This window comes from Meriones unguiculatus, chromosome 2 (assembly GCF_030254825.1).
Source record: "Meriones unguiculatus strain TT.TT164.6M chromosome 2, Bangor_MerUng_6.1, whole genome shotgun sequence".
Lineage (NCBI taxonomy): Eukaryota > Metazoa > Chordata > Mammalia > Rodentia > Muridae > Meriones > Meriones unguiculatus.
Genome location: NC_083350.1, coordinates 28,075,429 through 28,097,874, shown reverse-complemented (window position 1 = coordinate 28,097,874; position 22,446 = coordinate 28,075,429). Strand labels below are relative to the sequence as shown.

The following is a 22,446-nucleotide window of genomic DNA, read 5'->3' as shown; positions in this document are numbered from 1 at the left end:
CCTAGATGAGGGCCTCATAAAGATCTTGCTGATAACATCGTTTATGGCCCTGGAAGAGAAAGGTCTGAGGCTCAGTTTCTGCTGAGAATGGCTTACTTAAGAGACGCCGGTTGGCACCGGGGCTAGTTCAGACCCACTGTGGCCCCTAGCCTGGGGAGTTTCTCTCTAGACAACAGACCAAGAGCCCGCCAAGCTTCAGCCTTACTCCGCATCGTTGGGCAGACCCGGTCCCTTCTCTGGGTCCCTGCTTCATCTCAGAAGTGGGGGGTGGCTGGCCATCTCTCAGAGACAGAGGTGAGCTTCCAGTGGGGAACCCCGCCGGCAGTGGGGTTCCTGGAATCATTTTTGCCTTCCAGACAGGCCTTTCCACCCGCTCCGCTTTTCCTTCTGCCCCCGTAGAGGTGAGAGCGCCACCTGCTGGCGGTCCAGAGTTTGGCAGCAGTTAGAACGCCCAGTCTCTCCTGACAGAGGCCACTATTTTTCTGGGAAACAGGGAAAGAGATGCAACGTCCTTCTCCAGACACCAGGGATCAAAGGGGACACCAGAACCAGGGCCCAAAGGAAGCACAGAATGTCCTCATCAGGAAGGGTCCTGTGCTCAAAGATGTGCAGACCCACAGGCCAAGAAGCAAAGTAGTCACGGAGACTCAGCCAAAGCTTGGACAGACTCTCTAGAGGTTTCAACTTGTGATTTAGTTGCCCACAAGCTTACAGCAGCCCAGCCCAGCCCAGCCTCAGCCTCCACTCTGGACCTCAGCTACCTGGTCTCATCCATGCTTAGGCCACAGGCTTACTGGCCTCAGGATAAAACCAGGCTCCTATAATCCCTCAAGGTCTTCGTGCTGGCCCCTAACTCCCTCTCGTCCTTGTACATATCACCATGACCTTCTCTCACTAATCTGCCATTTCAGGGTCTTTCTAGCCTCAGTGATCTTTTGGCAAAGGCTGTTCCCTTTTCTTTAAACTCACCGTTCCCGTTTTCTTCATGTGTGGGCTTTCAACCGTAGGCCTGAAGGGAAATGTGCGTCCCCTGAGGAGCTTCTATAGACCCAAACAAGAACCCTCATCTGCCCGACCCAGTAGTTGCTGTATCTCTTTCATTGTACCAACCACAACTGAGTATCGTTAATGTGTTGTTTCCCTGGTGTTTGCTTGTGAGCTCTGGGGGCATGGGGCAGGTCACATAGTAGGTGCTCAGTGAACTAACTTCCTTTATGCAGATGCATGATGGGAGATACAGGACAGCCTGAGAGTAGGAGTGAGGGGCCCCATGGGAGACTTGTGTGCCTTCCAGCAGGTTCTATAGCCCTCTGGGCCTAAGAGCCAGTGTTCTCATGAGGGAGAAACACTATGGTCTTCAAGGGTCCTGCTGCTGTATGTCTTAGAAACTTCGGTGTGCTAAGAGGGCACCCTGTACCCTGTGGTCCTGGAGCACTGAGGTGGCATGTGGGAGAACAGCTAGTGGGCTGAGGTAAGTGTGAATGGGCAGGTCTTGAACTCCAAATCTCCTGCCATCCCGGCTACAGCCTGGGCCAATAAGAGGATTCCTAAGAATTTCTGTGGAAGGTGATTCATGTCCCCGCTGATCCCCACACCTGCTCCCAGTGACACCATGCTGTGATTTCTATTCTGAGCCTCTGGCTTTTCACCTACTGGTAGAGGATCTACCTATCTGCACATGGTGTGAAGCAGGGAAGGGAGCTAGGCTGGAATCAAGGGTACTGCAGCTCAGGCACCACCCTGTGCAGCCCTCCATTCTCTGGGTTCATTGGCAGACTGCTCTTGAGGGTGCCCTTCTGACATTCAAGATGGCTGTGCTAAGGTCTGGGATGTGTGCTGCTTCCTCACACCCCATGCCTGCCCTGGGAGCAGGGCAGGAAGCTCGAGGAGCATGGGAGAGCCAGCTGCGGTGGCTTCTGGCCCTGCCTGTGTGCAGCTGAGCTGGCCCACAGGAACTCCTCTCATGGAGGCTCCCCTCCCAGCCCCTCAGTCCACCCCACAGAGTGCTGCTTCCTGCTCTGACAGTGAGGGAGGTGTTAGGGGTGACACACAGCCTGGACCCTTCCTCCAGGACAGAACCGGGGTGGGGGGTAAAAGTCAAGACCAAGCCTTTGCTGCCATCTGTTGCATCTGTACCCACACTGAAGGATCGTATGGCTGGCAGGAGCCACTTCTGTCATGACCCCTTCCGTTGGCTGTGAAATGAGTGGGAGGAGGGCCTCCCTCCAACAACGATCGTGGACTCTGGTGACAGCAGCCACAGGGAAGACCTGAGATTCTTTATCCTCTGTAGTACCCTTCATGTTCTGCTCTCAGGCGTGCAGCAAACGTGTGTGAGTCTTGTACCCGTGCCTCTCAAAGCACGTGAGGCAGGCACACAGGTCTCTATTTTAAAGTCCCATGGCTCGAGGCGTTCTGAGAGGCATACAGCTAAGAAGCAACTGAGTTTGGTTTGGAACTTCAGCCTTAGGGCTCAGGTCCTTACCCCTTGAATATACCATAGGCTCAGGGGGTGAGAAGTGTGATGCCCCAAGGCCTAGGGCCCCCTGTGAGCCCTACCCATCATTCACCCTTGGTGGGTCTCTCCTCACTGTTTGACCATAGCCAAACTGGCCCCCAGGATGTGGGCAGCAAGTGAGTATACACTTTGCCTTGTGTTCAGAGTGGGCCTGGGGCCGTGCTTGCCCCCCCCCCCCAGCATGCCGGCACTACCAATCCCTGCAGAATGCTGAAGAAGTGGCCCGTGCAGAGCCACATACTGATGGAATGCTTTCAGATGACAGGAAGCGTCCTTTCCCACTGTCACTCTTCCAGGCACCATGCTGTCCTGGAGGACATCATTCTCAGCGGTCCAAGAACTCGGCCCTGACTTACCTGTTTTCTAGGGTAGGAAACTGAGGCTGAGGCAGCTCAAGGACTCATTCAGGACCTTCCAGCTTGGAATAGAGAGGCTGGAATCTGAACCCAGCTTTAGCCTCTGGGTCCCAAATTTATCCTAAGTTGTGACAGCTTAGTGCTCCCATCCAGGCCTTCGTAAGGAAGTGCCCTGTGGTGCCCTGTGTAGTTCTGTCGTGCCTGTCCCCCATCAGTGGGTGGAGAAACAGCTCCCGTGCCCACCAAGGGTTAATGGTGGAGGAGCTAAGTGATTCCAGATGGGCCAGAGGACTGCTGGGCTGGCCGGAAGCGGCAGCCCCCAGCTTCCCCTGGGGAGCCCCCACCATTGCCCCTCCCTTCTGCGCTGCATCTTTGGCCCCCAGCTGTCCCCTGCCCCAGGGCCTGCCAGCCTCCTTTCCCTAGCCATTGCCCAGCCACGAGAGGACCTGCAGTCCTTGTGCAGCAGTGATCCCAGCTGAGAAACTGAGGCTCAGCTAGGATAGGGACCCACTCAGTGACTCTGTGAAAGTCCAAAGCCAAATGTCCTCACTTCCTTTGGGACTATGGAATGAACACTCTTCCCAGAAGCTATCCTGGTTGCTACAATTGGTCTGAGGGTTCACAGGAGCACAGTCAAGTGAAATTCTGAGGCTATGCCCCCCCATCACCATCATACCTCTCTCTGTTTTGTGATTGGGGACTCAAAGCCAGGGAGTTGCCAATTTCTGGTGGGTTCCTTGGCACAGGAAATCCTATATAAGCTTGACCCTGTGACCTTTGGCATTATCCATGCTCCCCCATGATCCCTGGGTCAGGCACTCCTAGAGATTCATTGCCCAACATGGCCAGGGCCAGTCTGAGTCCTTTCTTCCATTAAGTCTTTCTCAGTCCTCTGCTTGGCAATTGCTATTGGGATGAGACCAAGAAATGACGGCAAGGTAAATAATGGAGTCTCAGATGCCTCTGATCTGAGACCTTGGTGGGACTGGGGAAGAGCAGAAGAGTGGAGCAGATATGTAGAAGGTAGAGTGGAAAGAGGGCAGAATTTAGCTGTATGTGATCTGGGACACCCCTTCTCCAAACCTTGGAACCCAGCTTCCCCAGGAGTGGAGGGTGGTAGGTCCATTAAGCCTTCAAGTCCTTTTGAAACAACACCCAGTAAATCTCTGAGGGCTAGGAGCAGAGATCTAGAGAGGTGAATGCAGAAAAGAGCCAGCCAGGGGAAGGGAACCAGGTCTGGGGAAGGAGAGCAGGGAGAAGGACAGGAATGCAATGGTACCTTGTGGTGATACCTTGCTCGCAGCTAAGCAGGGTGAGCTAGGTAGAAGTCAGGGCAGGGCACCTGTCTCTGCCAGTGTGGTTCCAGACAACCTAGCTCTACCTCTGGGGAGGGGAGCTTTAAGATGCTAAAGGGGGGCTGGAGAGATAGCTCAGAAGTTAGGAGCACTGGCTGGCTATTCTTCCAAAGGTCTTGAGTTCAATTCCCAGCAACCACATGGTAGCTCACAGACATGTATAATGAGATCTGGTGCCCCCTTCTGGCCCACAGGGGTATGTGCAGGCAGAACACTATATACAGATTGCTGACACCAGGCTCAACCACTGCTGCCTAGACAGTCCAGTCTAGGCAGTGAAGGATAGTGAAGGAAGAGGAGGGTTTGTAGCTCGGTCTGGTCATCACCCTTGGAAGAGATGGGAACTGCTGTCCTAAACCCTGTCTGTGGTACTAACAAGAGCTAGAGGGGAAATTTTCAGGGCAGGGACCAAGAGGAATGAGTGCTTAAACCAGGCTGTCTCCCAGCATCCTGTGGTCTGGCTTTTAGTGATCACAGGTCCGGTTCTGCGAAGTCTCGCTAGCTTGTTCCTGGGAGGCTGCCACAGCTTGAAAACACCAGTTCCCATCATCCTTGGGTTCTTGGGGTGATCTGCCTGTAAGACTTGCTGTTTCTGGGATCTAAGAATATACTTTTTTTGAAAGAAAAGATCTCCTTGTATTGCTAAGGCAGGTCTTCTAATGTGCCTGTCTGAGCTCACAGGCATGCTCCACCATTCTCAGCTTCTTACTGGTTTTTCATCTTGCAGTGAGTGTTTAGAGAGACGTTCCTTTGATGACTGACTCATCTGTGTGCAGAGATGAACAAGAATCAGACCCAAAGTTGAAGGTAGCAAAGGAGACAGCTCCAGGCCCCGGTGAAGAGTCAGGATTCAGTGGTAGCAGATTTTAAGGCTCAGTGACCAAGCCCTGTCAGCCTTGGGTCTTTCTTTAGTGTGCTGTTGGCAACTCCTTTACTGGCTGGGTATATCCCTCCAACTCAGATGGTCTCTTACTACAGAGTCCCAGCACAGGGTACAGTTCCTTACACCGGGCAGATGTTCAATGGGCTTGTTCAGTGAGTGAATGCTGAGTTCACTGCACAAATCATCAGTGCTTCCTTTATAGATGGAGAAACTGAGGCACAGAGAAAGTACAGGCACACACACACTCCCACCCCAGGTGCCATGGTCAAGGGAGGCTCCATTTGACAGACATCAGGCAAGTGGAGCAGGCTACTCTAATAAAGTGACTCAGTGGCTGGCGTGGGCAGCGGAATTTCTAAACATCCTGAGCGAGCCGGTGAAGGGAGGGAGCAGAGGGAAAGGAGGAAGAAAAACAAGAAACTTGGGGGAAAAAAGAAAGAGAGAGGGGAAAAAAAAACCTGAAATTGAAAACAGACACACGCGTTCACCCTCCCTCCTCCACCGCTTCCCTCCCTCCTTCTCCCAGCTTGGCCAATCAGAATCGGCCCTGCAGCCTTTCCCCCAAAGTGTGTGTGGTGGGGGGGCATGTAAAGCCCACAGTGGTGTGAGCTCTGGGGCTGACTGTGGCCACAGTCCCGGCAGCCCTATCTAAGACCTAGGCTTGCTCTGGGAGTAACTTTGAGAAAGAGAGAGAGAGAGACAAACAGAAGAGTCCAAGCCAGAGCGGGGGCCCAGACCAGTCGTCAGCCTCCTGCCTGCCAGCTAGACCCAGGGCGGCCCCTCCAGGCTGCTCCACTCCTCTCAGAGGATGCTTTTGGAGTGAGGAAGGGGCTGGGCTTCTCGTCGCCCCGAGCACCTCTCCATTCCCGTGATTATCCCACGGCTTTCCCGCAATCAGGCCAGCCCTTCTACTGCTGTCCGTTTGGGGGCCAGCAAAATAACAGAGGACAGCGAGGAGGACTTCCTGGAGGGGGTGATAACACACACCAGAAGCCGTCTGTAGCCAGGTAAGTCCAGGGAGGAGAAAAACCCATCTCATCTCTTGTCCCCCTTTCTTAGCCTGTACGGCTTTGTGCGGGGGGGGGGGGGGGTTTCGTAACAAAATCAGATGGGAGGAAGGCAGGGCCTCCCCTTGATATCAGGGATGTCCCTTCACCCCTCCCATGGGTAGCTACTGCTTCCTCAATTCTGCTGCCTACCCGACCTCTTCAGACACCCCAGACCTTTCTGGGTGCTAATTGAGCAGGACCTCCAAGGCACAGTAAAGTCTGGGGGTTCGGGGGTGGGGGGAGGAGGTAGCAGAAGCAAGGGAGGGGACCTCAGGATCCTATCCCCTGTCGCTTGGACCAAGTCTTGTGCCTCAGACTAAGTCTGGCCAGGATGACTTTGGAGATTTTAAATAGATTTGCAAATTTTCCAGATTCCTAAGACGTCCTTCCAAGGCCCTAGCCACTGAGAAAATTCTGGTGCTCAAAGTTGTAGATGGAGGGAAGTTTACAAACCAGCCTAGAGGTCATGTGTCTGGGGTGGGGTCTAGTTCCGAGCTGTCAGGTCTAGGGGCTCCTTTGTGAAAGGGGGGGCTATGGGTGTCACAGTCTGTTTCCCTGTTTGTTCTCTCCCCCGGGACTCTGCTCTTTCTCCACTCTACCCTAAAATCTGAACCGAGTCTAATCACATTCCCCTCTTGCCCAGATCTCCCTAGCTTCCCCCTGTCTGTGGAAAAGCCCCACCTCTGTCACTGAAGAAGGCCTGACCCCAGCACTCTGAGCGTACCCTGTGATGCTCACTTGCTCCCTGAGGCAGGGATGGTTTCTTCCTCTAGGTTGATGCAAAGGCCACCTAACTGTAGCCACAGCTCTGTAGGTAGCGGGGTAGTGGAGCTGCAGTGACAATATGCTTCCTCTACCCCACTGCCCCAGACAGACTTGGGCCGTGGTTCCAGCCTGGTTTCTTAGTTCCAGATGTTAGATTCCAGGATCTGTGAAAGGAATTTACACCACCCTGCCTGTAGGCATTTGCCCTCCCCTCCATCCCGGTTGGAATGCTTTTCCTCATCACTTTCCTCTCCTGGGCTCTCCAACCATATCTCTTCCAGGCAGCCCTCCCTGGTTCCTCCAGTCTTCAGGTGCCTGCCACACCTTTCCCACTAGCACCCTATGACTTGGCCTCTCCGATGACATCCGTCTGCACACCACAGCCTGTGTGGACCCAGCTCTTGTTGCTTAGTGGCCCACCCCGGTGCCCAGGCGTGGGTTGGCAGTAGAAAACCAGTGGCCAGGAGGAAGGACTCACTGTTGCGTCCAACAGGCCTTTCTAACGTGATCAGTCTGTCTCTATGCAGGAGGCCCCGGAGCCGTAGGGAGCACACAGTCAACGGTGGCACTGCCAAGGGTGAGCTTGCTGCACACCCACACCTCATGGCAAGGCTTCAAAGTTGGTTTTGTTACCCCTGTGTGCGGACGAGAAAACCACGGCTAAGGGACTGTAGGCTCGCCCAGCAGAGCTAGTGTTTAGGCTGAAATGGAAGTAAACCCAAGGCTTCACCCCATAGGTCCTGGTAGTGCTTCATCCAGGCATTCCCACTCCCTCCTGCCTCAGAGCCTCCCGGCTTCCATCACCACCTTGGGCAGAAAACGTAGCATCAGGCCTAGATGCTTCATGACCCCCGTGTCTGGTCCAGAGCAAGGAGGGAGGCTGTCTGGCAGGCTCTTCAGACAACAGCATGGCAAGGCAGTGTTATCAGCAGCCCTCTTTCCTCTGTCGGGGGGGGGGGGAAAGCTGGGCTTGTAATTGCCAGCAGATGTTGGGAGGCAGTGGAAAGCCCAGAGGATTCAAAGTCAGAAGCCTACTCTTACATAAGCACCCTGTGGCTAGCCTGGCATCCCTGGGCTGCTCCGTATCTAGAGGCTGTGAACACTCTGATTGGCACCAGGTGTTAATTTTGTGTTAAGACAGGGTACTGACTGAATGTACCGGAGCTACACAGAGCAGGCTGGCCTCAAACTCACAGAAATCTGCCTGTCTCTGCCTCCTGAGGGCTGGGACCAAAGGTGTTTGTTGCTGTGCCTGGTCAGGCTTGAACTTTTTTATTTTGCTGTTGGCTGAGTGTATGAGCTTGTGCTATATCACGTTGCATCTCTGGGCTCCAGTCTTCTCTGGGAACAGTGGTGACAGTCTGTGGGCTTACCAAGATGCAAGGTGCTAGTCTGATTACTGCAGCCTGTGGCCACTTCCTGTGCGTCAGCATGCAGATAGGAGAATGTTCTGCAGCCCTAAAGACCGCTGACGTAGACTCCTGGTACCTGTATACACGTTGGCGCAGAGACTAGCTGCCCTCGGGCTAGAGGAGGGAATCTGGCTTTGTCCTAGCAAGGCTCCACAGTGTGGTGGAGAAGGACGAAAGAGACAGCGGTCACTAGACATTCCGGAAAGACCCATCTATTTCTTCCAGATGGTTTTGGATCCTTGGCAGTGGGTCCTTGGAATGGGGCTTCTCCCATAGTCAACTCCCCCTGGAGCAGGGAGGTAGGAGAAAGGTGTGGTTCCTTCCCAGGGTTCCTATGTGGCACCTCTGCTAGTGTGAGCAGAACTAACTCCTGAACAGTTGTGTTTTGTGCTGTTGTTTTCTAGACAGGGTTTCCCTGTGTAGCATTGGCTGTCCTGGAACTCACTCTGTAGACCAGACTAGCCTCAAGCTCACAGAGATCTGCCTGCCTCTGCCTAGGAGTGTGCCATCACTGCCTGGAGAAATGGGTGTGTTTTAACCTTGTTTCTGCCTTGAAGAAGCCTTGAAGTTCTTCTCTCTTTGCTCCTTAGTGCTTGGCATTCAGAACGCTCATATGCATTTGCTAGGTTAATTAAATCTCGAAATCCTAAGGAGCAGATACAAATTCTCCCCATTTTGCAGATAAAGAAGTGCCCAAAGAGGCTAAGTCAGTTACCCAGAGTCCCACAGACTGGAAGTAAAAGATCCCGGATTAGCATTCGGTTGTTTCTGGTTTCTCAGCCTCACGAGGAGAGCCTGGGTGGGGTCTGGGACCTAGTCTAAACTCCAAGGCTTGCCTCATCTGTCCTCAGCATTCCTGAGAGGGGCTTGAATCCCAGAAAGCCATGTGACCATGGGCCGCAGTTCAGTCCTCTCTCAGCTGAACAAAGAGGTTGACCCCGATGATCGCTAAGCTCCGTGCCACCACAGAACAATTCCAGGATTCCAAGCCCTGCCAGCCCAGACTGGCAGCCGCACAGGCCCTGCTGTGTACTCAGGGATCATGCATATTTAACTTTACAATGAAAGGCTTTTTTTTCTTCTTCTTCTTCTTACCCTTTCTCTACACATTGCAGAAAGAGGTTTGGATCAATGGCTGCTAATGGAAAACCTTAACCTGCAATAAGGAAGAGAACTTTCTAACCTGGAGTGGGCCCTTTAATGTGCTCAGTTTCCCGTCCCAGGGCGTGTTCCTCCAGAACGCACATGTCTGTTTTCTTGAGAACAAGGAGGGCTGGGAAGCAAGGTTGTGAGGGCTGTGTGAGAAAGACCTTTTAGATCCTTTCCGGGGCTGAGCTTTGATTTGAAGAGGAAGCAGACGATGGCCCAAAACAAATAGGGGCATTAGCAGGAGTGGTGGGAATGGACCACCAGGGACCCACACCTAGAGAAGATGTAGAATTCATACACTTGCCACTTCTTGCACAGAAACTCACCAGTTATCCTTCCTCCTGCCAAGTCTTGGGTTCCGAGCCTCAGAAAACAGCTTCCTGGACACCTAGGCCTGGCCCCACGGTCAATTACTCTCAAGCACATTCTTGCGGCCTCAGATAATGCTCAGCCTGATGAAGGTGGGTGAAAATCAAAGTATGTCTGTGTACAGCTTTAATCACATTAATACCGTCACTCCTTCTGCCTTGGAGAACGCCTGTTTGATGTCTTGATGCTTGACGCTTTCATCTGCTGGAGGTTCCAGCTTCTCCATTCTGTGATGGACAGCACTGTCCCTGGGGAGGGTCAGAGGCTCAAGAATCGTCCGAATTTCAGAGATGAAAAGGTTTTTTGGCACATTTGGTCTGATTTCCCTATGGTTTGGGGGTGGACCCAAGGTCAGAAAAAAAAGAAAAGAAAAAGAAAAAAAGAAAGGACGTATTTCAAGCCATTGGAGATCACAGGTGATGGGAGCAGGCATATGTCCATACCACCACCCAGAGGGTTCCCAGCTTCACATCCTGTCTAGGGACCATTCTCCATGTCTCTCTGGGGGTAAAGCTACAGGGCAGATTTTTTTCAGAAGAGGAACAAAGCTCACCTCCATCCCAAACCTCCTCTCTCTCCTGGGTCCCAGGTATCCCAGGTTGACCTTGAACTCTCTGTCTCCACCTCCTTAGTTCTAGGACTTTAGAATAGTGTCCCCACCATGTGCAGTTTTATACAGTGCCAGGGAACACGATTTCTTGGGGAGTAAGTGCTCTGCTGACTCAGGCACAGCCCAAAGAGCTTGATTGATGAAGGATGGGAATCCCCTGGTGTGGTTTTCTGGATCATAAAACTTCCAGTCCCATCACTTCTCCATTTTGACTGTAGTTTTTTCTTCTATGAAGAAGGGAAGAGGAAGGGAAAGACAAGTGGCCCCAGAGGCCCACCTAGCTCTGCTTTTAGCCCTTTTCCAGTCATGGCAGGAGACTCCTTCTCCTATCCTAGAAGTGGGTCTTATATAACCCAGGCTTGCCTTGAAATTGATATGTAGCTGAAGTTAACCTTGAACTTTGGGCCTTACTCCTTCCACCATGCAGGCATGCACCATCATGCCCAATTTACATGGTGCTGGGGATAGAACCCAGAGTTTCTCACATGCTAGGCTAGCACTCAACCAACTGAAGTACATCCCCAGTCCTCTTGCCAGGCTTCATAAGGCTGTTGGTCACATTTTGTTGGTGACCTTGTTACTTTCCTTTCTTGGAAAGTGGGTCCCCAAGAACTGTAGTCCTACCAGCTCTTCTTCTCCTGAGGTTGAGTTTGAATGATACAAAGGCAGCAGGGAAGTCCAGACCACTACATAGGGAGGCAGAAGCAGGCAGATCTCTGAGTTCAAGCCCAGCTTGTTCTACAGACCGAGTTCCAGAACAGCCAGAACTACATACAGAAACCCTATCTTAGAAAATGGAAGAAGAAGAAGAGAAGGAGAAGAAGAGAAGGAGGAGAAAGAGGAGGAGGAAAAGAAAAAGGAAGAATAAAAAACAAAAAATCCCTTCTCACTTTACACCTACCCCACAACTTATATAGGTGCCCCTGATGGGGACTTCTGGCTTGGCTTGGGATTCTAGGAGCTGGAATCTCTGACTCTGTACCACCTCACAACCTCCCATGAAATACCTGCTAATGTCAATCTCCTATAGGCCCCAGCCCCACCCAGGCTTGCCATTATGGCATTATCATCATCTGTTAAAGCCCTGAAGATTGATATTTTGATAAATCCAGGGCAAAGCCCAAATCCTCACCCAGTGCCCCCAAAACCATTCTCTTTAGGAATGGTTGCCCTCCTTCTCTGCCTGTCACCTATCACTAAACCACAGCACTAGTCTAACAGACCCATCATTGCCCTTTTCACTTCCCAAAAGTTGCTCACGCAGAGCTCTGTGGAGTGGCCTGCCTGCCATCATCTGTCATAGAACCCAACTAAACACCAGAGGCCAGCCTCCCAGAATCAGAATCATAGTTGCTACCATTTACTGATCGGGAGAGTATGCCACAGAGTCTTTATCACCTTGAACTGTCATAGCAACAGCAGAAGGCTCTCATGCCTCTCTTCAGGAAACACACTCAGACAAGTTAACTTCAGAGTGGTCACATAGGGGCCAAGTGGGAGGACTGGGATTTGAATGTGGATTAAGTGGCTTTAAGATGGAGAAGCTCTCCCAGCCTGCCTGAACTCCCACATTGATTCTCTGCCCTGGATGGCATCAGGCACAGCCTGCTGGCTTTAGGGTACCCGTAAGTCTGTCTGCTCTGCTCTCACCAGCTACCTGCTCTATCCAAGAGGGAAAGGGTCACCCTTGTCTGTACAACCCAGTCCCCAGCCTAGAGAACACTGTCACTAGCTAAGATAGCTGAGGACGAGGCCTGAGGAACAGAAGAGCTCACTCTATCCATGTAGTCATTCCATCCTGCTCTGTGTTAAGCATCAACAGGGCACCTACTATAGGCTCAGTCCCATATTGGGAATTTGGAGAGATCCCAGATAATCGTTGGGTATGTTCCTTGAATTGTTGGACAATTTAGGGACAGAGAAGACTTAGCTGATAGCCGTGGGCTGGGAGACATCTAACAGATCCAGCTTATTCCTAGGCTGGCTCTTTGGTAGCTGAATGCACTTCTCACTGAGCACCAGTGTAGCACAGGGGAAAGGGTGGATCTCCTACTATCAGCAGCTCCCACGTCCCAAATAGCCCTGGCGGCTCCCACATCCCAAGTGGCTTCCTGAGCCATCTTCTGTATTACCTGCATACAAGTTGGTCTGCCAGCTCGCAGCTCTGCACTTTAGGCAGGCTGCGTGAGCGACTTCTGTGCAGGAAAGGGATGGAGAAGGTGGTCTCTGACTTTACATGGGGGTTCAAGGCCCTCCTTCAAGCATCTGCTTGCGTGCATTTCATCCACAGCCCCGACATCTCAGTGCAGAGGCCTGATTTACAGCCTGGAGAATGAGACTTAGAGAAGGCAAGTTAACAGTCAGAGGGAGAACCAGAGGGTGAAGCCCTGCAGGGAGGGATAGGGTAAGAGATGCTGAGAAAGTATGAGGCTGAAGGAAACGTGGACACTTTTCCTCCCAGTTCACTGCCCAGGAGGGCTCTGAGGGGAATCTCAATGTTCTATAATTGGCACAGATCAGTGGCAGGGTTTCTCCTTACTCGGCTGCTCCTGCCTGATCTGTAGACTATGGGTTGGTGTGGGAAGTCCGTGTGCTGGTGGGTCAGTAGGAATGGGATTCGAAGCCTGCCTGCCCCCTGCCCACTTGGCTCTGAGAACACATTCTCCATAAGGCCCCCCAGCCCACGGCTGATCCCGATGGTAGCGGCCAGGGAAACAGAAGGCTTGCTTGTTTGTGCCTGCTGCACCCCTCCAGCTCCAGCCTGGGACCCCCTCTCAGGGGCTCTTTTGGCTGCCAGGGCCTGGTGCTCTCGGTTGCCATGGCACCAGCCCAGGATGAGGCCCTAGAGAGTGGGGGGGGGGTGCTGCAGGGAGTTAGAGGCTGTGATTCTGTAGCTCTCAGGCTCTGGCCCTCTGTGACTATGTGAGGGGTGGTGGGCCCATACAGGCAGGCTTGAGGCAGAGCTGGCAACACACTGAGCCAGACTGTCTAGGTGTGCATGAGCCACCACGCTGGGGCTAGAGATCCCTCTCTTAATAACCTGCTGATGCTTGGATTCTACAGTGAAGCCTCAAAAAGGCTCTGACTTCTGTCTCTACTTTGTCTTTCAAATTTCTGGGTGACCACGAGAGCTCAGGTCCCCTGAACATTGTCCTCCATGAGGGCAGGGGCTTCGCCCTGCACTAGGAGGATCGTGAGAGCTTTAGGTAGTTTCCTGTGGACAGACAGAGCTGCTCCTAGTTGGGAGATCAGCTGTCTGCTCACTGGTTCAGAAAACAGACTTTGAACCCAAACCAGCCTGGGTTTGCATACTATCCTAGCTCCTCCGATTACTGGTCATGTGGCTTTGGGCAAGTCATCAAACCTCCTTGAGACTCAGTGTTCTTCTCTGGGAGATGGGTATAATGAGCACACACACACACACACACACACAATTGTTGTGTGAATAAAACAAAATCTCTGGATCACTTCATTGAGCAGAATGTCTGGCTTTTGTTTGTTTTCAGATTGGAACCGAGTGAGAAGAAAGGTATTGTTCAGTAGCTATGGGAAGGCTGGTGGACAGAATTAGGACCAACAAAGAAGTAGGGGACGGAGTAAGATAGACTGTGCTCAGTATGGTAAAGCCACCATGGTAGTCTGGCCTCTGAGGATCCCAAGCTGTCTGGGTAGAAAGGGCTCCAGGGGATGTGGTGAGATTTTTGTCCTAGGCTGTGTGCATTCCAGAGAAGGTGGGGAACTGAGCATATGTGGACCCTATTGGCCCTAAGATTGTAGCACCTGTGACTGTCAGTATGGCCTAGCTCAAAGGAAAGTCTAGAGAAGTCCAGGAATAAGAATGAATGGGCAGCAGAGATGTGATTGATGTGTGATTGGTGCTGCCTGGGCTCCCACTGTCCCTTCTGTAGGTCTGTAACTGTTAGTCCTGAGGGAAAGGCAGTGAGTGAGTGGGTGCTGGCAGGGGCTGGGAGCAGCCTGCCAAGATTTTACACTGTAGCCTCAGCTGAGCAAATGATGTGTGTCCTTTCTATGTCTCAGTTTCCTGATCTGTGAGACAGGAAAGCAGCAGTGTGTGGGGTTAAGCAGTTGGGCTAAGAACTTGACAAGATCACGCTCGGGAAAACCTGGCCCAGGTGACACATGAGGCCTTAAACAGCCTCTCTGTGACTGTGTAAGGGCTGCTGGGTATAGAGAAGATGGCCTGAGGCAGATTGCTACGGTCCTGGAATTCTCCAAGGCCATCTAAGTCCCCATGTCTTCTGAAATAACTGACAGGGGAGGGCCCAAGTAGATAGATCCTAGAGACTGGAAGCCAGGGGTCCCAGGGCATTGCAGAGCCAGGCTATGTGGCCTGGAATGAGGCAGTGGAGGCTGAGCCTGAGGCCAGCCAGGCGCCTGAAGCAGGGGGCAGGAAGTGCTTGCTCTGCAGGCGGCTGGGCTGTGGGCAGATGCATGATTGGGCCTCCCATCCTCCTCTCTGACCTCCTTCCCAGGCTGGTTCCCAGCATGCATGGGGACCCAGGCCCCCTCCCTGGGGCCCCTAGCGCTGTCAGGCACACACTGAGCACTTTCCCACAGGCTGTGCTACCATCACCCAACCCCCAGCACACACAGGCTATGGGGGCTTGGGGGGGTGCTGCTGCAGGGGGGAATCGGTTTGTTCTTTATCTGCCTGGCTTCCTTCCAGACAGATGTTTCATTTTATTTTGGACTTCCAGAAAATAGGCCATTCCTTTTCCATTGTGTCCCTGGGGAGGCCTCCTGGGGAGAGGAGCACAGAATGAGTGTGGTACCCTAGGGAGCTGAGAGGACAGTGACCTTCAGCAGTGAAGAGTCCTGGTAGGGACTAAGTGATGAGTTAAGTGATGGTTCCTGTAGCCATGGCTTAGGAGCAGCCTTTACCTGAGAGCCACTGAGAGCCATAGACAGGGCAGGGAAATGATAGGGTCAGATGGGTGCTGCAGAGAGAGGGAGTGAGGACAGATGGAGGGCAAGGCACACAGAGGCAGCCGGAAGCTGAATGGATAACCAACATCGTCAGTCCTTAGTGGTACCCTAAGGATCCTGGGGAGAGCCACTGTACAGTGGTAGCACGCTGAGACTTCTCCAGGAAAATGTGCCATAGGATGGAGGGGACGGGCTCTTTTCCTTCCCGGGTTTCTCTTCCCACTTGGAACTATATCCTCACCCTCCAGACCCTCCCAGGATTGAGGGAGACAACTTCCTGACTGGTACTGTAAGATCACACCCAGATCAGCTGGCTCTGGGAGAGCTAGAAGTGCCAAAATCTGTCAGGTCCAGGCCAGGCTGTTGTCACTTGCTCACTGTCCAGCTGCTAGCCAAGGATTTTGTCCCAGGCTGCAGATTCCTCTTACCCCCGCACACTCCCAGCCTAGAGCTGGCTGCCCCTTCTGAGCTGAGTCATGGCATCCCAGCCCGGGGTTGGAGAGACTCATTCCTGCCCCCACCCCTAAGCCCAGCATTCCAAGTCCACAGGGCAAGGGGCCTGAGAGCCATGTCAGCCTGGAAAGTTCTTCCTCTCTCTTGCACTGGGCTGTAATATAGGTAGATAACAGAGCGAAAATATGCATTTATTCTATCCTGCCAGTTATCCAGGGACTGTGAAGGACCCCTGATTTGGAAGACAGGACAGGGCCAGGAAACAAATTTGTGTCCCACTTTTGCCAGGTAGATACAGAGGTCACACTCTGTGTCTCTGTCACAGGTGTCCCCCTGTCTGGGACAGGGTAAGGAAAGTGACTGTTCTGTGGAGAGGCAGGGCTATATGTAGCTGGAGCCTATACCAGGCAGTGAGCAGCACCATCCCATAACCTGTTAGGTCCTGTTCTCAGTGGGACATCTCGTTTTCTGGCCCCAAGCCTTAGTTTCCCCAGCTGTAACAGTGAGCCTCGGAAAGGGACGAGTAGATGTTTCCTGGCTGCAGGGCATTGACATTCCAAGAGTCTGACCTTGTGACCCCAGGACTGGGCCTCCTGCTTGGGTATCTTGTTTATTCAGAACTCAGTGGGACTGAGGTTGGTGACACAGGGCCCACCGAGCACCCCTTTGAACGGCAGCTGGCTTTCTTCATTGCGTTTCTGCCCGGCCTGTTCTGCCCGGCCTGTTCCCCGCCTCCGCTCAGTGCTAACAAAAACCTTCCATGTTTGAAACCAGCTCAATGGCAACTGTTCAGCCTGTGCGTCGCCTCCTTCTCACCTTAGAGCATGGCTCTGTGCCCCTGTCATATGCACTCTGAACTCGTATCTCTGAAACCTGCCTCTTGGGCCCACCAACGTGCAGCCACCAAGTCCTGTTGACTCTCCACTACACTGATCTCAAAGCCATCTGTTTCGGTCAGTCCTCACCCACTGCCCTCTGCCCAGCCACACACTGTGATGAGGGAAGGCTGCAGGGGGTGACAGGTCCCTGAGGGGCATGCTGCCTCATGTCTGTCTCTACTTTCCTCTTGTCTTGTCTGCGTTTCTTGGCAATCTTCCAAAGCAGCTTTCACCTCAGCTTTCCTAGCTATGAAATGGGAATGATTGTTCTCTGCCTCAGAGCTGTCAGAGGATCAAGTGACCCAATCGCTCCTTTGTGCTTGTGCACAGATACATGTGCTGAGGGCGATTGCGATCCTGGGTACCCATGTTCTTCGTATGTCCAATGTGGGGGGTACGTGAGAGGCAGTTACACACGAGTGCAGCTCCCGTGGGTACATGGTAAAGTACCCAAACGTTGATCTGTGCAGTGTTCGTGTTCACGTGTACCAGGCACTGAGTGAGCCGTGTGCACGTGTGTCTTGTGTGGGCATGCATATGGTTCGTGTCTGGGCCAGGGTTGGGCACACACCCAAATAGCTACACATGTGTGTGCTGTGGAAGAGCGTGTGAGAGAGAGCGTAGGCAGCGGCTGGCTATGTGCATGTGTTCACCGCGTGCAGGCCTCCTTCTGGCAGCAATGCAGCTGCCCCCCCTCCCAGACTTCTTGTGTCGTGGGAGCCGCAGGACCCCGAGGGAGGAAAGCTGATGCTGGCGGATGTGGCCAAGATGGGCTAGATTTATTTAGATTAAGTTGGTGGGAAAGGAGTGGGGAATTGTGTGCGCCTGTGAGCGGGAAGGCTGAGGCTCTGAGGATGACTCCCAAGCACGGTCCCTCCCCTGGGCCTCATTCTGATCTGCGAAGAGGTGCCTCAGATCTGTTGTGAGAAGCTGAGGACAACCCCTTCTCTGGACCTGGCCTGGGCCAATACTGAGGGCTTCCTGACCACAGCAAGGGGATGGGATCTGGGGATTCTCTCCACTATAGGAGACTCTATCCAGCAGAGAAGGTAGAGGGTGTTTGCCACTTGGTGCCCATGCTGACCTAGGTGACTCTTTTCTGGAGCACAGCTCCTTCCTTTGAAGAAAGGAAGTTGTCAGAGGCATGTCCTCAGGGTGAGTCAGGGGGCTGCCTGGTCCTTTCTGAGGCTGCTCAGAACACAGCAGCCCCAGAAGCACAAAATGTTCCATAAGGTACTGAATGGACAACTAGGGTTGTCCAGAGCCACTGAGGCGACCAGGAGGCGATGCTGGGTGCCTGAGCCCCACTCTGATGAGGCCTCAATCTGAATATAACTTGCTGTCCGTACCACCCTTCTAAACCCTGAGTTCATTTGGTGGGAAGTCACCTGAAAAGCCATCTAACTCCCGGGTGTATAGAGGAGGAAATTGGCCATTTAGACAACGTGCTCTGATTTTCACTCTAGGTCAGTGGGATGAGTTGGGTCATGGATTCTCAGGTACTGTGGCCTCAAAAATGTCATCTGTATTCCTGAACAGCCATTTCTTCCTCAGGTCACTGCATTGAGAATAATGGTGGCCAGAACCTTCTCTTTGATAAGTCAAAAAGGTAGAACTTTCTAATAATGACAAGCTCTCCGAGATGACCATCACAGAGCTGGGCTGTGGTGGCGCACTTCTTTAATCCCAGCACTTGGGAGTCAGAGGCAGGCGGGTCTCTGAGTTCAAGGCCAGCCTGGTTTACAGAGTGAGTTCCAGGACAGCCAGGGCTACACAGAGAAACCCTGTCTCAAACAAACAAACAAACAAAAAAGATGACCATCACAACCTTTCTGTGAATGGATATGCAAATGAGCCCAGGACTAACAGGAGATCCAGGCATTGTCACAGTGGCTTCAAGGGCCTGGTGAGAGGAGCTATTCTTTTTTCAGAGAGAATCAAGCCACTCCAAGACTGCTGGCATCTTTGACTTGCATTGTCCCTCAGCTCAGTTGCCTAGTCTATCCTCCCCATAGCTGGAACCGGCTTTATGTCTATGTGACCTGGTCATGGTTCTGGGCCTCTTTGGATCTCTTCTTCCCATTTCAGAAAGCTCCTTTCCAGTTTAGAGCCCTTGCTCTTAGTTACCCCAGCCTTACTCTCTGCAGAAGAAGGCCGGCAAAGGAAAGATGGGGTGCCACAAAGTAGCAGGGTTGGGGACTACATGCCATGAGGTTCCAGCCTACAGGGTCAGCACAGCCTACCAGAGCCAGGCCAGCCTCCTTGCAGTGACCTCCCATCTCCTGGCCAGCAGGCTAAATTCCTCCTTTAGAATAATAAACAGTGTAGCCAGCCAGGGAGACTGGGAGGGGAGGGGAGGAAGGCTGAGTTGTGCCCTCCCCCACCCTGAGCTGCTAATGATTTTCTTTGGCCCACATCTCTGGCAGGAAGTGGGGAGCCAGAGGGGCACCCACCAAGGGGAAGATGGGCCTCTGTGGGGTCTGTTGGCTCTGCCTGGGTACCCAAAGCTCTCTATGCTGCCCAAGGAGGCCTGTTGTCCAGCTGAAGGGGGCCAGCACCAGAGGGATGTGAGGGGGAGAACTGAGCAGGGGGCATCAGGAAGGTTTTGACCAGGAATAATTCTGAGAGGGGAGACTCAGGGCCGCAGAGGGGTTCCTCAGGCAGGCTGTCTGAATTGGAGGAAAGGAGGAAAAGCAGGTTTGTGCAGCTCGCTTCTTAGGGTGTTGAACAGAGCTAGGCTGGGCCTTGCCTGGGTCTCATGCCCTCCCTGGTGGTGTAATCATCAGCTCCTCTCCGGCCAGGGGCTCTGCCCACAGCCATGGCCCTGATGGCGATAGAGCCCATGAGAGCTGACTCCTCAGCCCTGGGTAGGAACCAGAAAGGGCGACATGGTGGAGGGGATGGGCAGCCCTCAGGATCTCAGGATGCTCCTTGCTGCCTGCCACATGATTGCCTCCTGTTTCTTGATCTGTGACTCTGACGAAACCTGGCGATTGGTGATGGTTTAGCGTCTGAGGAATGGCTGTGTCTGTGTCCCTGCCGCTGTCGCTGCTCCAACATTGTTTTACAAATGCCCTCTCTGTCGTCCTCTGCCCCCACCATTCAGCCATCTCCTTCCTGAACAGGCTCTGTTAGGAACCCCAGGTAAATGTCTTTGTTTCTCAGAGCCTCAGTTTCCCTATATAGACATTGAAGGTGGAGATGGGAAGCTTGGCTTCAGTGGTCTCCAAGGACCTTCAAAGGCTGATAAATTAGATAAAGCTGTGAACCTGGGCCCTCTCTCCTGGGCCTCCTGCACAGCTCTGTGCTGAGTAGGGGGGCCAGCCCACTCCCACATTCCATAGTCCTGACCCCCTCCCCACTTCCCTTCCCACAGACGTCCCATTTCCTGTTGTACTTGTGGAGGGAGCTGTGGGAGTTCTCCAGGCTCTGGCTCACCCCCTCCTACTCCTCCAGGCCTTTCATCACGCTTTCCCAAATATTTGTCCTGGCAGATAAGTGCCTGGTATTGGAACTGTCACTCGGAGGACTGAGCTGTCAGAGCTGGCAGGCCCTCTATCTAGCCCAATTTCCCCACCTCCACTGTACTATACAGGGAAACCAAGGCCCACAGGCAAAGGACTCAAACAAGGCCATATGGGAATTGGCAACAAAGAGGAGAGGGCTTGGGAAGCTAGATGTCTTTCCAGCCTTGATACAGAAGGTTGGATGCCCAGGCAGAGCTGACTCTTTAGGAATCAGGTCTAAGGTGGGCCCTGGCACTGCCTTTGCTCACACTGGACCCTGATCCCTGTCTTACTCTACAGGGCACCATGGGGCTTCCACATGTGATGCCAGCTTCAGTCCTCAAAGGTAAGCAAACTGGGGACAAGGGTAAGGACTCCAGGGATGCTCTAGGGAGCTGGCATTGGTGGTGCTTGGTAGCATGAGAATGAGTCCAGAAGCTCCACAGTTCTCTTGAGCCTCAGTTTCCCTGTATTAGGAGGTCTATGGAGACCTCCTTCAACTGCCCACGTATTAGCTTTTTATTTGTTTAGATCCCCTCAATGACTACCTCCTTGTCCAGAACCACCAGCTCAAGCTCCTTGCTTATCCCTCTGCACCCACAGCACCCGCTGAGATACCCCAGTCTTCTATCCCTCTTCAGTCCAGCTGGATACCTGCCTTCAGCTCTCGAAGGTCTGGGCGAATGCCCAAGCAACCAGGGAATATGAGGGTGTGGCTTATAAAATTCTCCCTGTGAACCCAGGTGTATGGTGCTTCCTCCAATCTTTCCCCCAGAAGCTATCATGGGGAAGGCACCAGTCATTTGACACATTTCTTAATCCTCCCCACCCCTGACCGCCAAGCCCCCAGAGGTCTCAGCATCCCCCCGGCCCCAACTCTAAGCTATAGAAACCTTCTTTCCTATGGCCACCTGTGGGCTCCAAAGGAACCTGAGCAGCTACAGAGAGGAGGCCCAGGGAGTGACCTGGAAGGCAATGCAGGAACTGAAGGTCTGGGGATTGCTTCCACAGGATTTCCTGCCCCTTTCTCCTGCGTGCTGCCTGCACATAGCATAGCTGAAGTGCTTAGAGGCTGGACTCAATGAGGCAGGAGTCCTAGAGGGCCTGAATGTGGTCAAGCAAGCAGGCTGTGTTGATTGGGAAGATGTGTTCTTTAAGGACTTGGGCGCTATGCAGAGAGGTTTCCAGGACAACTCTGGGGAAGGGGTTAATTAATGTCTCTGTCCTGATGTGTGACCCTTCCTGCCCCAAAGGCCAGTTGTTGCTGTCCGTGCTGCTGCTGCTGGGACCACAGACCCCCCAAGGCCTAGTCATCATGCCCCCTGGGCCAGAGTTCATCCTCAACATCTCCAGCACCTTCGTTCTGACCTGCTCAGGCTCAGCTCCAGTGATGTGGGAACAGATGTCCCAGGTGCCCTGGCAAGAAGTGGCCATGAATCAGGATGGCACCTTCTCCAGCGTGCTGACACTCACTAATGTCACTGGGGGAGACACCGGAGAGTACTTCTGTGCCTACAACAACTCCCTAGGGCCAGAGCTCAGCGAGCGGAAGCGTATCTACATCTTTGTGCCAGGTAAGGTAGCCTGTGTGCCTGCTCCCTCACTGTCATCTCCACAGCACAGAGTACAAAAGGGAGCCTGAAGAGTACCTCATGACTCTTCAGCCACGTGACACAGGCAAAGCACAGCATCTAGCCTGGCTCAGCGCAGGAGCATTCTCCTCCCCACCCACTGTCTGCTCTCTCCCAGACATCTCTGCTCTTGCCCCTCAAGAATTCTCATTTTCAGCTGCTTTCAACCTGTCCATTTTGGCTCCCGTATCCTACTGCCCTGTTCTTTGAGCTCTGGGTACAGCTACTCTTTAACTTAGGACTTCACCTCCTCACTCCAACACCAGCCCTGTCAACATCAAAAGAAGAGCAGGAAATGGCCAATGAGAACATCTTCTTTAGTCCCATTGTGCTACTATAACAGAAGGCCCAAGACTATTTCTAATGAACCAAATTGATTGGCACACAGTTCTGGAGGCAGGGACCAACATTGGCAGGGGCCCCTCAAGATCTGGGGACCAGCATCTGGCAAAAATATTTTCTTTCTTTCTTTCTTTCTTTCTTTCTTTCTTTCTTTCTTTCTTTCTTTCTTCTATTTTTTCTCTTCTTCCTCCTCCCAACCTGGGGGGGGGGGTGTCTCACACGT

General features: G+C 52.9%; 1 protein-coding gene across 1 annotated transcript in view; it reads left to right on the top strand.

Annotated features, from left to right (window-relative positions):
• Positions 1-5,692: 5,692 nt before the first annotated feature.
• Positions 5,693-22,446, top strand: part of Pdgfrb (platelet derived growth factor receptor beta) — a 37,330-nt gene continuing 20,576 nt past the window's right edge. Inside the window, exons 1-3 of the mRNA XM_021633699.1 lie at positions 5,693-6,119; positions 20,551-20,596; positions 21,504-21,824. Coding sequence (XP_021489374.1) covers positions 20,557-20,596; positions 21,504-21,824 — 361 coding nt within the window. The 5' untranslated portion in view covers positions 5,693-6,119; positions 20,551-20,556. The remainder of the gene's footprint in view (positions 6,120-20,550; positions 20,597-21,503; positions 21,825-22,446) is intronic.